At 49.6% G+C, this 14,446-nt stretch overlaps 1 protein-coding gene and 1 long non-coding RNA gene across 19 annotated transcripts; one reads left to right on the forward strand and one right to left on the reverse strand.

Annotated features, from left to right (window-relative positions):
• Nucleotides 1–454: 454 nt before the first annotated feature.
• LOC127481761 (protein qua-1-like) lies at nucleotides 455–3,037 on the reverse strand. 4 transcript variants are annotated; one of them, XM_051811436.1, is made up of 2 exons: nucleotides 2,903–3,037; nucleotides 455–1,871 (listed from the first exon to the last, which is right to left on the reverse strand). In XM_051811436.1, exon 2 carries the CDS (start codon nucleotides 1,723–1,725, stop codon nucleotides 814–816), a length of 912 nt encoding a protein of 303 aa, XP_051667396.1. In that variant the 5' UTR covers nucleotides 1,726–1,871; nucleotides 2,903–3,037; the 3' UTR covers nucleotides 455–813. The 4 variants fall into 4 exon arrangements, with proteins under 4 accessions (XP_051667396.1, XP_051667367.1, XP_051667377.1 ...); XM_051811407.1 differs by having other exon boundaries at nucleotides 455–1,564; nucleotides 2,741–3,037; XM_051811417.1 differs by lacking the exon at nucleotides 2,903–3,037 and adding an exon at nucleotides 2,294–2,734 and having other exon boundaries at nucleotides 455–1,951.
• An 8,218-nt stretch (nucleotides 3,038–11,255) lies between these two features.
• On the forward strand, nucleotides 11,256–13,785 carry LOC127460968 (uncharacterized). 15 transcript variants are annotated; one of them, XR_007899921.1, is made up of 5 exons: nucleotides 11,256–11,468; nucleotides 11,504–11,538; nucleotides 11,588–11,711; nucleotides 11,815–11,884; nucleotides 12,085–13,785. It is a non-coding gene; the product is annotated as an uncharacterized LOC127460968 (long non-coding RNA). The 15 variants fall into 15 exon arrangements; XR_007899932.1 differs by having other exon boundaries at nucleotides 11,256–11,430; XR_007899935.1 differs by lacking the exon at nucleotides 11,504–11,538 and having other exon boundaries at nucleotides 11,256–11,430; nucleotides 11,572–11,711; nucleotides 12,085–12,190; nucleotides 12,233–13,785.
• Nucleotides 13,786–14,446: the final 661 nt, after the last annotated feature.

Raw genomic sequence — 14,446 nt, forward strand, 5'->3', positions numbered from 1 at the left:
GCGGCGCCCGGGGGAGCCCCCGCAGCGGCAGCCGGGGCTCCCCGCAACCGCCCGCCCGGCAGCGCGGTCCGGGGGCTGCCCCTCCGGCGCCAGCCCGCCCCGCAGCCCCCCGGGGCCGCCGCCCGGCCGGGGGAGTCGCTGTCGCGTTGCCCGCGGAGCTCCGGCGGGCCTGGGCCGGGCGCCGGCGGCGGAGGCGGCGGCCGTGGCGGTGTCAGCGGCAGGTGAGTGCGGGGCGCGGGGTGGGGGCGGCCCCGCCGCGGCCCCTCGGCCCCCCCGGCGGCTGTCACGGCCCGGCCCCCCGCCCCGGGGCTGCCATGGCGGCCGCCGCCTCCTTCCCCCCCCCCCCCCCTCCGCCTCTCTCGCTCGCTCGTTTCCCTCCCTCCCCTCCCTCTCTCCCCTGCCCGCCCTCCTCCTCCTCCTCCTCCTCCTCCTCCTCCTCCTCCTCCTTCTTCTCCTCCTCCTCCTCCTCCGCCGCCTCCTGCCCCCCCAACACACGCACCCCCTCCCCCCCCAGCAAACGCGGGGGACCCCTCCTGCCCTCCCCAGCGCTGCCTTGGCCTCGGTTACCTCGCCCTCCTCCTATAATACCCCCCCGCCGGTGTTGTGGGTATTAATTTAAAGTTGATTGGAAAAGTGGGAAAAGCAGTTTGGCTGCTCACCTTCTCACCCCCTCTCCCTCCCCTTCCCTGTCCCCCCCGTTCCCGTCCTCATTCCCAAATCCCCTTCTCCTTCCCGGCTGGAAGATGGCAGAGGGGACCCGTCCCCTTCTCATCCCTTCCGTGTCCCCTTCCCCTTCCCTTCCCATCCTCGTCCCTATCCTTTTTCCCCTTTGCCGTCCCCATTCCCTTCCCGGCTGGAAAATGGCAGAGGGGACCCGTCCTTTTCCCCAACCTCTTTTCCCTTCCCCAGCTCCTTCCCAGCTGGAAGAGGGCAGAGGAGACCCGTCCCCATCTCCTTCCTGACCCCTTCCTCGACCCCAGCCCCTTCTCCACCCTGTTTCCCATCCCCTTCCCAGCTGGAAGATGGCAGAGGGGACTCATCCCTGACCCCTTCCCCGACCCCTTCCCCATCCCCTTCCTCAATCCCTTCCCTGACCCCTTCCTTGACCCCTTTCCCATCCCTGTTCCTGACCCCATCCCTGTCCCTTTCCCCATCCCCTTCCTCAATCCCTTCCCTGACCCCTTCCTCGACCCCTTTCCCATCCCTGTCCCTGACCCTTTCCCCATCCCCTTCCTCAATCCCTTCCCTGACCCTTTCCCTGACCCCTTCCTCGACCCCTTTCCCATCCCTGTTCCTGACTCCTTCCCTGTCCCTTTCCCCATCCCCTTCCTCAATCCCTTCCCTGACCCTTTCCCTGACCCCTTCCTCGACCCCTTTCCCATCCCTGTTCCTGACTCCTTCCCTGTCCCCTTTCCCATCCCCTTCCTCGATTCCTTCCCTGACCCCTTCCTTGACCCCTTTCCCATCCTCTTTCCCAGCCCCTTCCCAGCTGGAAGATGGCAGAGGGGATTCATCCCTGTCCCCTTCCCCATCCTCTTCCTCGATCCCTTCCCTGACCCCTTCCCTGACCCCTTTCCCATCCCCTTCCCCAGCCTCTTTCCCCTTCTCCAGGCCCTTCCTAGCTGGAAGAGGGCAGAGGGGACTTGTCCCCATCCCCTTCCCTGACCTCTTCCCCGTTCCCTTCCCCAGCCCCTTCCTCAATCCCTTCCCTGACCCCTTTCCCATCCCCTTCCCCAGCCTCTTTCCCCTTCTCCAGGCCCTTCCTAGCTGGAAGAGGGCAGAGGGGACTTGTCCCCATCCCCTTCCCTGACCTCTTCCCCGTTCCCTTCCCCAGCCCCTTCCTCAATCCCTTCCCTGACCCCTTCCTCGACCTCTTTCCCACCCCGTTTCCCATCCCCTTCCCAGCTGGAAGATGGCAGAGGGGACTCGTTGCCATCCCCTTCCCTGACCCCTTCCTCGACCCCTTCCCCAGCCCCTTCCCCACCCCATTTCCCATCCCCTTCACTGACCCCTTCCCCATCCCCTTCACTGACCCCTTCCCCATCCCCTTCCTCGACCCCTTCCCTGACCCCTTCCTCAACCCCTTCCCCAGCCCCTTCCCCACCCCGTTTCCCATCCCCTTTCCAGCTGGAAGATGGCAGAGGGGACTCGTCCCCATCCCCTTCCCTGACCCCTTCCCCATCCCCTTCCCTGACCCCTTCCCCATCCCCTTCCTCGACCCCTTCCCTGACCCCTTCCCCACCCCATTTCCCATCCCCTTCCCAGCTGGAAGATGGCAGAGGGTACTCGTCACCATCCCCTTCCCTGACCCCTTCCTCGACCCCTTCCCCAGCCCCTTCCCCACCCCATTCCCCATCCCCTTCACTGACCCCTTCCCCATCCCCTTCCTCGATCCCTTCCCCATCCCCTTCCTCGATCCCGTCTCCAACCCCTTCCCCACCCCATTTCCCATCCCCTTTCCAGCTGGAAGATGGCAGAGGGGACTCGTCCCCATCCCCTTCCCTGACCCCTTCTTCGACCCCTTCCCCATCCCCTTCCTCGACCCCTTCCCTGACCCTTTCCTCGACCCCTTCCCCAACCCCTTCCCCAGCCCCTTCCTCGACCCCTTCCCTGACCCCTTCCTCGATCCCGTCCCCAGCCCCTTTCCCATCCCCTTTCCAGCTGGAAGATGGCAGAGGGTACTCGTCGCCATCCCCTTCCCTGACCCCTTCTTTGACCCCTTCCCATCCCCTTCCTCGACCCCTTCTCCATCCCCTTTCTCGACCCCTTCCCTGACCCCTTCCTCGATCCCATCCCCTTCCTCAATCCTTTCCCTGACCCCTTCCCCATCCCCTTCCTCCATCCCTTCCCCATCCCCTTCCTCCATCCCTTCCCCATCCCCTTCCCTGACCCCTTTCCTGACCCCTTCCTCAACCTCTTTCCCATCCCCTTTCCCATCCCCTTCCCCACCCCATTTCCCATCCTCTTCCCAGCTGGGAGATGGCAGAGGGGACCCGTCCCCATCCCCGTCCCCATCCCCATCCCCATCCCCGTCCCCATTCCCCAGCCAGAACGCGGAGGAAGGGAGGGGAGGGGAAGGGGAGGGGATGTGCGGCCCCGGTCCCCCCCCGGGTTCAGGGCTGATGTTCCCTTGGGTGGCGTTTTGGGTGACAGCTCTTTGTGTGCGTGTCTGTGTGTGGGATGGGGGTGACATTCCATGTGCGTGTCACCCCCCCGGGATGTGCGGCCGCGCCCCCAAACCCCTCCCCGTCCCAGCCCTGTCGGGAGGTGACAAGTTTGGCACGGAGGGCTCGGATTCGGGCTGGGATTCGGGCTCTTGGATTCGGGCTCTGGGATTCGGGCTTGGATTCGGGCTGGGATTCGGGCTGGGATTCGCCAGGTGTGTGTCGGGAGGCGGCTTTTTCCGGGGGGAGGCGGCGGCTCTGCGGGATCCTCCCACCCTCCGCTTCTCCCACCCGCCGTGTGCCCTAAATTTCCACCATCCCTCTCCCGGGAATAATCCCGGCACCTGCCCCGCTCCCCGCGGCGGGCGCGGGGGGTTCCGTAACCTCTGGAATATGACATTTAAAGCGGCAGGAAAAAAATCTCGGCGGCCGGGAAAAAAAAAAAAAAAAAAAAAAGCCGCTTCCTTCCCGGGCAGGGTTTTTCTTTTTTTTTATAACCTCTCCCCGCTCCCCAAAGGTGCGTTTTGACCTTTCGGTGCCCACGTTGGGTGACGATTTCCTGGGAGTTTTTTCTTATTTTCGTTTCCCTCCTCCCCCCCCATCCTCCCCTTTGTGTTTTGCCAAGGTGGGAAAAAGCACCTTCCTCCTCTGGGATAATCGGAGTCGCCGTCCGGGTTTTTTTTCGCCGTTCCCGTCGACCCCCCCGGGGGAGGAGGGGGGCGAAAATAAATTAAGAAATGCATAAATAATAATATTAATAATAATAAAAATGAAAGAGTGACGCAGCAGAGCGAGAGGGGAAACCTGGAAATTTGGGGGCTCGCGCGTGGGCGGCGCTTCCCGACCCCTTCTTGGATGGTTTGTGGTGTTCGTGTCGCCCCCAAAAAATACCCCCCAAAAAAGCTGGGTTTGCGTGGGCCAGGATGTGATATACGGGTGTAAAATTTGCATAAATACATATATTTAGAAAGGCTGCAACGTACCTGGCGAGCTGGTGTGGGGGGGATGGATTTATCTGGGAGTTACCAAAAAAAAAAAAACCAACAACAAAACAACCACAGGAGCCGCTCGGTTTTACTTTTTTCGGGAATCGCGCTGTTTGTGGTTCTGGGGGGACGAGGAGGGGGGGTTGGGGTGATCCCAAGGGTGAACCCAAACCTGAAGGGTTTCGTGGAGAGCGTTCTGGGTGTCCCAGAGTGTCAAAAAATATCTGTTTTAGTCAAAAAAACCCAGGCATCGGCAGAGGGAGAAAGTCCGAAAGCGCCGCCGGTGATTTTTGAGGGGAGGGGGAAAACCAGGGGATTTCCTGGGGGGTCCTGGTTGGGTGGAAGCGATTAAAGTTCACGTTGCCACCCGAGGGGGGGACGGACGGGGCGCTGGGGCGGCGGATAACCGGCGGGGAGGGCACTTCGGCGGTGCCGCGCCTGGCGCCGGGCCGAGCGCGCCGGGAATGCGAAATCCCGGCTTTTATTTGCTCAAGATGGGTATCTTGGCTCTTGGGGAGAGGCGCTGCCAAACCGAACATGGCACGGCCGACCCACCCCCCCCCCCTCCAACTCCTGCTTCCAAGGCAAACAAGGCCCCGCTGGGATCCGGCTCTCCCTTCCCCGCAGGCAGGTCCTTGAGTTGTTCTCCTCCTTCTTCTCCTTCTCCCGGTTCTCCGGCGGCGTCGATTCCCCGGGAGCGTTCCGTGTCCTCCCGGAGCCGTGCCCTCCCGATAACGCCCCGGCACATGCTCACCGCTGCATGACTAATTCCTGCAATTAGTCATACACTTCCACCCTGGATTTATTGGGGCTGGATCCCCAAGACGTCGGAAGAGCCCCCGGGAATGCGCCGTCGGGAATTCGGGAACGTCGGGAGGCGCTTCGAGGGATATTCGGGAGGCTTCGAAGGCTTAGTTTGGGGTGGGCTGCGAGGAATATCGGGAGCTTGGAAGGATTATTAAAGCTTAATTAATTATATAATCATATTTTTAAGGAGGGAGGGGGCTCGTTAATCCCCGGGGGGGGACGCGGGATGGGGAGGTTGGGAAGCTAAAAATATCCCGGCTCTGGGAGAAATAAAGGTGGAAAAAACGGGGTGTTTTGGCGAGGGAAGTGTTTTATAGGACGGGTTCTTCTGGTTTGGCCTGGTTGGCTGCGCCGCTTTGAAGCGCCGGGGCTTTATCTCGCCCGGATCAAAGCGGAGGCAACGGGGAGGGGGGGAAAAAAAATGGGTTTTAAAAGTCAGATCCTGCTCTTTTAAAGGCAGGGTTGGGAGCGGGGGAAAGGCTGGGACCGAGGGGTAAATGTTGGGACTGGGAGTTCCTAAAAGGTGTGGGACCCCCTGGGATGTGTGGCCGCGGAGTTTTTGGTAAAAACAGGGAGTTTTTGGTCGGTGGTTTTCGTGTTGCTGCAGCAGCAGGAACCTCAGGCACGGGCTGGATGGCAAAAGCAGAGGGAAAGTGGGCTCTGCTTCCATGATCTCCCAGCCTGGACAGGTGGGATTTCTGGGTGGGCAGCAGGAGAGTGGGAATGACAGCAGATGAGCAGCCTAAAATAGGGTTTCTTGGGGTATTTTAATAAGATTTCAGTGCCCCAGCACTTCTATGGGGTTTCCGAGGGCGTTGCTGTCGCGCTGCCGGGGCCGATCCAACCCTTGGATTGGATCTCTGGAAGTGAGAAGGGCTGGGTCCAGCAGGTAAATGTTGGGACCAGGTGTTCTTGAAAGGTGTGGGATCCCTTGGGATGCGTGACCACATCGCAATTTTTGATAAAACCAAGGAATTTTGGTTGGTGGTTCCTGGCTTTTTGTGTTGCTGCAGCAGCAGGAAGCCCCGGGCAGGGATTGGGGTTTTCCAGGGATGCAAAAGCAGAGGGAAAGTGGGCTCTGCTTCCAGAAAACTCCCAGCCTAGAGAGGTGGAATTTCTGGTGGGCAGCAGGAGAGTGGGAATGACAGCAGATGAGCAGCCTAAATAGGGATTTTTTGGGGTGTTTTAATAAGATTTCAGTGCAGCAGCACTTCTGTGGGGTTTCCGAGGGCGTTGCTGTCGCGCTGCCCGGGGCCGATCCAACCCTTGGCTTGGATCTTTGGGATCAGGAAGGGCTGGGACCAGCAGGTAAATGTTGGGATCAGGTGTTCCTGAGAGGTGTGGGATCCCCTGGGATGTGTGGCCACATCCCAATTTTCCATAAAACCAGGGAATTCTGGTTGGTGGTTCAGTGCTTTTGTGGGGTTTCCGAGGGCGTTGCTGTCGCGCTGCCGGGGCCGATCCAACCCTTGGCGAGGAGGATTCGCAGGATTCTCTTGGAAATTCTCTGGATTCTCCCACCTGGGAGCCACCAGGAGCTTCCACCTCTTCCCTGGGCGCCCAGCAGGACCTGGAATGGGATGTTTTCCCATCCCTGCAACATTCCAGAGGATGCCTTTTTCCCGTGACTCAGGCCGGCGCGCGGAACAGGTTCTTCCCCGGAATTCCGTCCCTGGGATGGATTTCAAGCGCTGGGATGGGAGAAGAAAGGAGAGGGGGGAAAAAAACCCCCAACTGCTGAACTGGTTGGGAGGGGGAGGTTTTTTTAAGCCTGGACTAATTCACCTGGCTGGGAATGTAGGTTAAAAACGAGGCTTTGCCGGGATTTTTGGGCCGGCGCCAGTTTTGGCTCCGCAGGGAAAACTCCGGCTCAGCGGCTTCTGCGCCGATAATCCTGCAATCCAGCTCCGGCTGTTCCCCCTGCAAAGGCAGGGAAGGCTCTCCTGGGGGTGACCCAATTGCCTGGGAAGCGATTCCGACGGAAACGGGAGAGGGGGAGGGGGGGGGAATTAAACCCGAGTCGGTGTCGGGGGCCGCTCGGGTGGAGCTGGGCTGGGTTTAAAAGGGAAAACTGAAGGTGTTTAACGCTGTTACAGTCCCTGTTTTTGTGAGCATTGTGGAATTCCCAGGCTGGAAAATCGGGAGGGGAAAGCCCTGAAGTTTTCAGGCCGTGGAAGGGTGGGAAAAATCCTGGATGGAGGGGTTTGTGTGCAGGGATGATTCTCATGGAAGCACCGGGCTCCGAGGTCGTGTGGCCTGAATGAGGTGGGATTGTGATCCAGCTGAGGGAAATCCACCCAGAGATATCCCAGAAATATCCCAAACTATCCCAGAAATATCCCAAACTATCCCAAAACATCCCCAATATCTGCTAAACCCGTTCCTGGTTTGTTGTGCTCCCTAAGCCGGGCCCAGTTGTGCCGTCAGTGGTTTTTAAGCTGAGTTTAAAGGTTTGCCTTGGTGGGGTGAAGGTGATTTATTTTCCGGGTTTTAGGAAGGCAAAGGGTTCAGGGAATATCCAAGGAATGCTTTGGCTCCCTGGTGGACTCTCCCACATCCATGTTTTGCTCCCAGGATCCCCAATTTTTAGGTTTAAACCTGACCCGTGGAGGCGTTTTAGGCCGTTCCAGTAAAACTGCGCCGAGTTATGGGTGAAAAGAGGGATCTTTTCCACCTTTATCTTCCCATTTTTGGGGGGAATTTTGGAATCCCCAGGTTAAAAAATCATGTTTTGCTCCCAGGATCCCCAATTTCCAGGTTTAAACCTGACCCGTGGAGGGATTTTGGGCGTGTTTGTGTTTTTTCTCCAGGGATAAAGGTCCTTAAAATCAGGCCCTGCTTTAAACTGGTGTCAGAAATATCCCGGTCCGGGCTGATCCCGGGTCTATTCTGGATCAGGAATTCCCAAAAAGTCTATTTCGGGCCGTTTATATTTATTTCTACTGTTTATTGAGGCGGAACAGGCTGGAAAATAAAACTCCAAGATGTGTTTCCTTCCCCTCTTTTTGACCTCGGAAGGTCTGAAATCCCGAGGGTCCCGGGTTTTCTTTCCCGGGATTTTCCGAGTGCAAAGTTTGGATCACGGGAATCCTTTGGGATCCGAGGGTGGTAAAATGGATTCGTGGGTATTGGAGTGGTCGGTGTTGATAGTAATATTAAAATCAATTAATTATCGTTAATAATATAATAATATATAATAGTTAATATATTATATATAATAAAATATATTAAATATAGTATATTGAATTATATATTAAATATATAATAAAATATATATTAAAATCAATTAATTATCATTAATAATACAATAGTATATAATAGTTAATATATTATATATAATAAAATATATTAAATGTATTATATTAAATTATATATTAAATATATATAATGAAGTATATAATATGATATATATTATATATAGTATATATCATATAATAGTATAAATTACATATTATATATACTATAAATATATATAATACATATAATATATATCATATATATTATGTTATATATATTAAATTATATATTAAATATTTAATAAAATATATCATATTATATATAGTTTATATTATATATAGTATATATCATATAATAGTATAAATTACATATTTTATATATATTATAAAAATATATTATATATTTAATATATATTACTATATATTATATATAGTATATATATATTATATATGTATTATATAATATATATAGTAATATATATTATTTATATATTAAAATATATATAATATATATTACTATATATAATATATACTATATATATTATAAATATATATTATATATTTAATATATAATCACATAAATAATATATAAATAATATACATTATATAAATATTACATTATATGTAATATATAATATAAAACATGGGTAATATATGTATATAATATATAAATAACATATAAATGATCTATAAATATATATATTTATACAGATATAAAGAAATAATAATATAATATGTAATATATAATACGTAGTATCATATATATAATATATAATATTATGTCATATAATACTATTTATTTATTATATATTATTTAATATATAATTACATTAATAATACTTAAATGATATTATACATTAAATATTTAATAAAATATGTCATATGATATATATTATATATAGTATATATCATATTATAGTATAAATTACATGTTATATATTATATATTTAATATATAATTACATAAATAATATATAAATAATATACATTATATAAATATTACATTAGATGTAATATATAATATAAAACATGGGTATAATATATAAATAATATATAAATAACATATAAATGATATATAAATATACATATTTATACAGATATAAAGAAATAATAATATGTAATATGTAATATATAATACATAGTATCATATATATAATATATAACTTTATGTCATATAATACTATGTAATTATTTATTATATATTATTTAATATATACTTACATGAATAATACATAAACGATATTATATATTATATAAATGTTATATGTAATATATAATATAAAACATGGATATAATATATAAATAATATATAAATAACATATAAATAATATATAAATAAATGTATTTATAGATATAAAGAAATACTAATATAATATGTAATATGTAATATATAATATGTAGTATCATAGGTATCATATATAATGTATGTAATATAATACTATATAATTATTTATTTTATGTTATTTATTTAATATGTAATTACATGAATGATATTATATATTATATAAATATTATATAAATATTAAAATATCTGTAATATATAATATAAAATATAGATTTAATATATAAATAACATCTAAATAATATATAAATAAATATATTTATACAGATATAAAGAGAATAAATAATATATATGATGATATAATATGTAATATATACTATGTAATATATACTATTATATATATCATATATGTATGTTATATATAGTATTTTATATCATGTAATAGCATATATTTATTATATCTTATATATATAATGTGTAATTACATAAATAATATAGAAATATTATTACATATTATATACATATATGTAATATATAATATAATGTATAGATATATAAATAACATATAAATAAATATAAATAAATATAAATATTTATACAGATGTAAAGAAATAATATATAATATATGTAATAATATAATATGTAATATATAATATAATGTAGAGATATAATATATAAATAACATATAAATAAATATAAATATTTATACAGATGTAAAGAAATAATATATAATACATGTAATAATATAATTTGTAATATATAGTATATAACATATAGTATTTTAATATAATATACGTAATATTAGTGATTTTTCCCATGTCCATCCCGTGGTGACTTTGGAATTCAGGGATATTCCAGCCCCCGGTAATTCCCTGTCCAGGAGATTTCAGGAAAATAATTAAATTGCAATAATAATAAATTGGAAAAAAAAAATAAACAAAATAGTAACAATTAAATAATAATAATAATAATAATAATAATTGATTTCCCGTGAGGTTGGAGCCTCACCCGTGTTTTGGGGACTTTTTGTAGGAGAAAGGAACGTTATTCCAGGTTTTTCCGGCTCTTTTTTTTCCGGTGGATTGGCTGGAATCGTGGGAATTTTTGAAGGGAATCAGCTCCTGGTGCCGGCTGGGAAAGGGTCTCTGTGGGAATCTTGGTGTTGGCGGGTCCTCGGGGGTGTCAGGACTCGGAAAATCCCATAAAATCGGGATTGGAAGGTGTGTCCGGGCTTCTTGCCAAGAGGGGATGTGGATTCTCCATCCCTGGGAGTGTCCAGGGCCGGGTTGGACGGGGCTTGGAGCAACCTGGGATTGGAATGGGATGAGCTTTGAGGTCCCTTCCCACATTGGATCCATGGGGACACCTGGAGAAGGGAAGGATCCCGGGAGAGCTTGGAGCACATTCCAGAGCCTGGAGGGGCTCCAGGAGAGCTGGAGAGAGACTGGGGATGAGGGCCTGGAATGCCAGGCCCCAGGGAATGGATCCCAGTGGGAAAGGGGAGATTTGGGGGGGAGATTGGGAAGGGATTCCCGGCTGGGAGGGTGGGGAGGGGCTGGTCTGGAATTCCCAGAGAAGCTGTGGCTGCCCCTGGATCCCTGGGAGTGTCCAAGGCCGGGTTGGATCCCCTGGGATAGTGGGAGGTGTCGGGGCTGGAATGGGATGAGCTTTAAGATCCCTTCTCATCCAAACCATCCTGGGATCCTGTTTGGGATTGAAGAGGGATGAGGATGGAGATGGTGGATGAGGATGGAGATGGATGAGGATGGAGACAGTGAGGATGAGGATGGAGATGGATGAGGATGGAGTGAGGATGATGATGATGGATGAGGATGGAGATGGTGGATGAGGATGGAGATGGATGAGGATGGAGATGGATGAGGATGGAGATGGATGAGGATGGAGATGGATGAGGATGGACAAGATGGATGGGAATGGTGGATGAGGATGGAGATGGTGGATGAAGATGGACAAGATGGATGAGGATGGAGATGGTGGATGAGGATGGAGATGATGGAGTCTGGACAAGGTGGATGAGGATGGAGATGGATGAGGATGGAAATGGTGGATCAGGATGGAGTGAGGATGAGGATGGAGACAGATGAGGATGGAGATGGATGAGGATGGAGATGGTGGGTGAGGATGGAGATGGATGAGGATGGAGATGGTGGATGAGGATGGAGATGATGGATGAGGATGGAGACAGATGAGGATGGAGATGGATGAGGATGGAGATGGTGGGTGAGGATGGAGATGATGGATGAGGATGGACAAGATGGATGGGAATGGTGGATCAGGATGGAGACAGTGGATCAGGATGGAGTGAGGATGAGGATGGAGATGGTGGATGAGGATGGAGATGGATGAGGATGGAGATGGATGAGGATGGAGATGGATGAGGATGGAGATGGTGGGTGAGGATGGACAAGATGGATGGGAATGGTGGATGAGGATGGAGATGGTGGGTGAGGATGGAGATGGTGGATGAAGATGGACAAGGTGGATGAGGATGGACAAGATGGATGAGAATGGAGATGGTGGATGAGGATGGGAATGGTGGATGAGCATGGGAATGGTGGATGAGCATGGGAATGGTGGATGAGCATGGAGATGGTGGATGAGGATGGGAATGGTGGATGAGGATGGAGATGGTGGATGAGGATGGAGTGAGGATGAGGATGATGGATGAGGATGGAGATGGATGAGGATGGAGATGGTGGATGAGGACGGAGATGGATGAGGATGGATGAGGATGGAGATGGATGAGGATGGAGATGGATGAGGAGGGAGATGGATGAGCATGGAGCCGGTGAGGATGAGGATGCTGGATGACGACGTTCAGCGACTCCTGCTCTGGGAAGCCGCGCTGGGTGTGGGAAACCGGGAGCAAAGCCTTTGGAATTCACTGCCAGGGGAGGTGCTGCCGGGTCACGGCTCGGTCACAGCAGGTCCAGACGGAGAACAAACATCCATGGCCAGGGAAAACCTGGATTGGGAGCTCAGGCCTGTGTGTTACTCCCTAAAAAAACCCCCAGGAATGTGCTGACGGCCTCCAAAATTCCAGGACTTCCAAACGCCGCCGGAGAACTCCCGAGGGCTGTCCAAGGAGGGATTTAAAAAACCAGCCGAGCCAACAAACCCTCTCTGGTTTTCCTCCTGGATGCCAAACCCAAAAATTCCTGCCTTATGGAATTCCAGCTGGAAAAACTGCGGGAAAAAAAAACAACTCCTTAGGGGGTGTTGTGGAAACTTTGGGAATCGATTTGGTTAAACCAGGGGAAGTTTTCTTCCAGGGGTTTGAAGTGAGGAGGGAAAATGCACAGGACAGGCATTAAAAATGGGGAAAACCAGGGAGAAAATCCCCAGGGAATGTCGACCTGGAAGTGGTTTCCTCCCATTTCCCACCTGGTTGCTCCACATCCCTAAATTTGTCTAAGCACCTTCTCTGGGGAGCAGGAAAACATTCCCATTTCTCCCCAGGTTGCTCCAGGATCCCCAAATTTGTGTAAACACCTTCTCCGGGGAGCAGGAAAACATTCCCATTTCTCCCCAGGTTGCTCCAGGATCCCCAAATTTGTGTAAACACCTTCTCTGGGAAGCAGGAAAACATTCCCAATTCCCAACCGGGCAGAGGCTCGTCCGACTTCCAGCAGGGAATTTGAAATCCCGAGTTTTTACTCTTGGAACAGTCGTTTGGATTTGGGGTTAAATTGTCCAAATCCAGCAAAACCACGGAATTTTAATTTGTTTGTTAAGTGGCTTCTTCCTGGGCCTCCCGGAGCGCCAGGAATAGGGAACAGCCGCTCCGGGAAGCGGGAAGAGCTGTTGAGTTTTCCATCAGCTGCGTTTTCCGTCCCCATCAGCACCTTGGAATGGGATTTGGAGCTCCTGAAAACTCCTCTCCCACCCCATGGGATGATTGTTCTCCTCAACCCCCCCTGGCTGGGAATAATCCCGGGAATTCTGCTCTGCTGCCGACTGGGGGTTAATCAGGGAGCAGTTCCCGCCTTCCAGGAGGCGATTTGGGTGGATCCCGGGAATTGTGGTGTTCCCTGCAGGGATTAAGTGTTCCCGGGAGCCAGGGGTGGAAGGGGTGAATTCCAAGCGCTGGGAATTTCCAAGGAGGTTGTTTTGCTGTTCCGGCAGGTTGGGAGATAAAGGGAGGGCAAACGAGGAAGGGTCAGGGTTGGGAATGTAAAGCTGGAAAAACAGGAGAGAGGCTGCTTTGCTGGGAGCAGGGAAAAGAGGCTTGGAATGCCAGGATGGTTTGGTTGTGGATCATCTCATTCCATAGGCAGGGATACCTCCCGCTATCCCAGTTTGCTCCAACCTTTCCTTGGACACTCCCAGGGATCCAGGGGCGGCCACAGCTTCTCTGGGAATTCCAGCCCAGCCCCTCCCCACCCTCCCAACCAGGAATTCCATCCCAATCTCCCATCTAAACCCACCCTGTGGGTTCTGTTTTTTGGGAATGGACCTGTAGGATTAGAAGTCTCGGGCTTTAGGAATCGAGAATCCTGGATGTGGGGCTGGAAGGGCTGGAGCTGGAGCAGAGCTTTGGTGCTGGTCGTGGAAAACTGATTTCCCCCTTGGGCAGGTCCAGGGAATTCCTGGGGCTCATCCCTGTCCTGGGTGACTGTGGAATATCGGGGGACATTCCCAGCATTGGAGTCTCAGCTCATGTTTTCCTTCCTGATTTCCGTTTGTTTTTATGTTTCCTTTTGGCTTTCTGTGCTTGGAATCCTGGCATGGTTTGAGTGGCTGCCCCGGATCCCTGGGAGTGTCCAAGGCCGGGCTGGAGCCACCTGGGATAGTGGGAGGTGTCCCTGCCCATGGAATGGGTTTTAAGGTCCCTTCCCATCCAAACCAGTCTGGAATTGTGGGATAAAGGACATTCAGAATCCACTCAGAGGGATCTTTATGGAATGTGGGGATGGAAAAGGCGGGAAAGGGGAAGGGAGACCCTGCCCTG

The sequence above is a fragment of the Manacus candei genome, unplaced genomic scaffold (assembly GCF_025592945.1).
Source record: "Manacus candei isolate 608988 ecotype Guabito, Panama unplaced genomic scaffold, ASM2559294v1 h1tg000007l, whole genome shotgun sequence".
NCBI lineage: Eukaryota > Metazoa > Chordata > Aves > Passeriformes > Pipridae > Manacus > Manacus candei.

Coding starts and splice junctions, on each gene's coding strand:
- LOC127481761 (XM_051811407.1), bottom strand. CDS start 3,027: ATGGGGATGGGGATGGGGACGGGGATGGGGACGGGTCCCCTCTGCCAT. Junction 1,565..2,740: donor AGAAAGGGGATGGAGAAGGG/GTCGAGGAAGGG, acceptor GAAAGGGGTCAG/GGAAGGGGTCAGGGAAGGGA.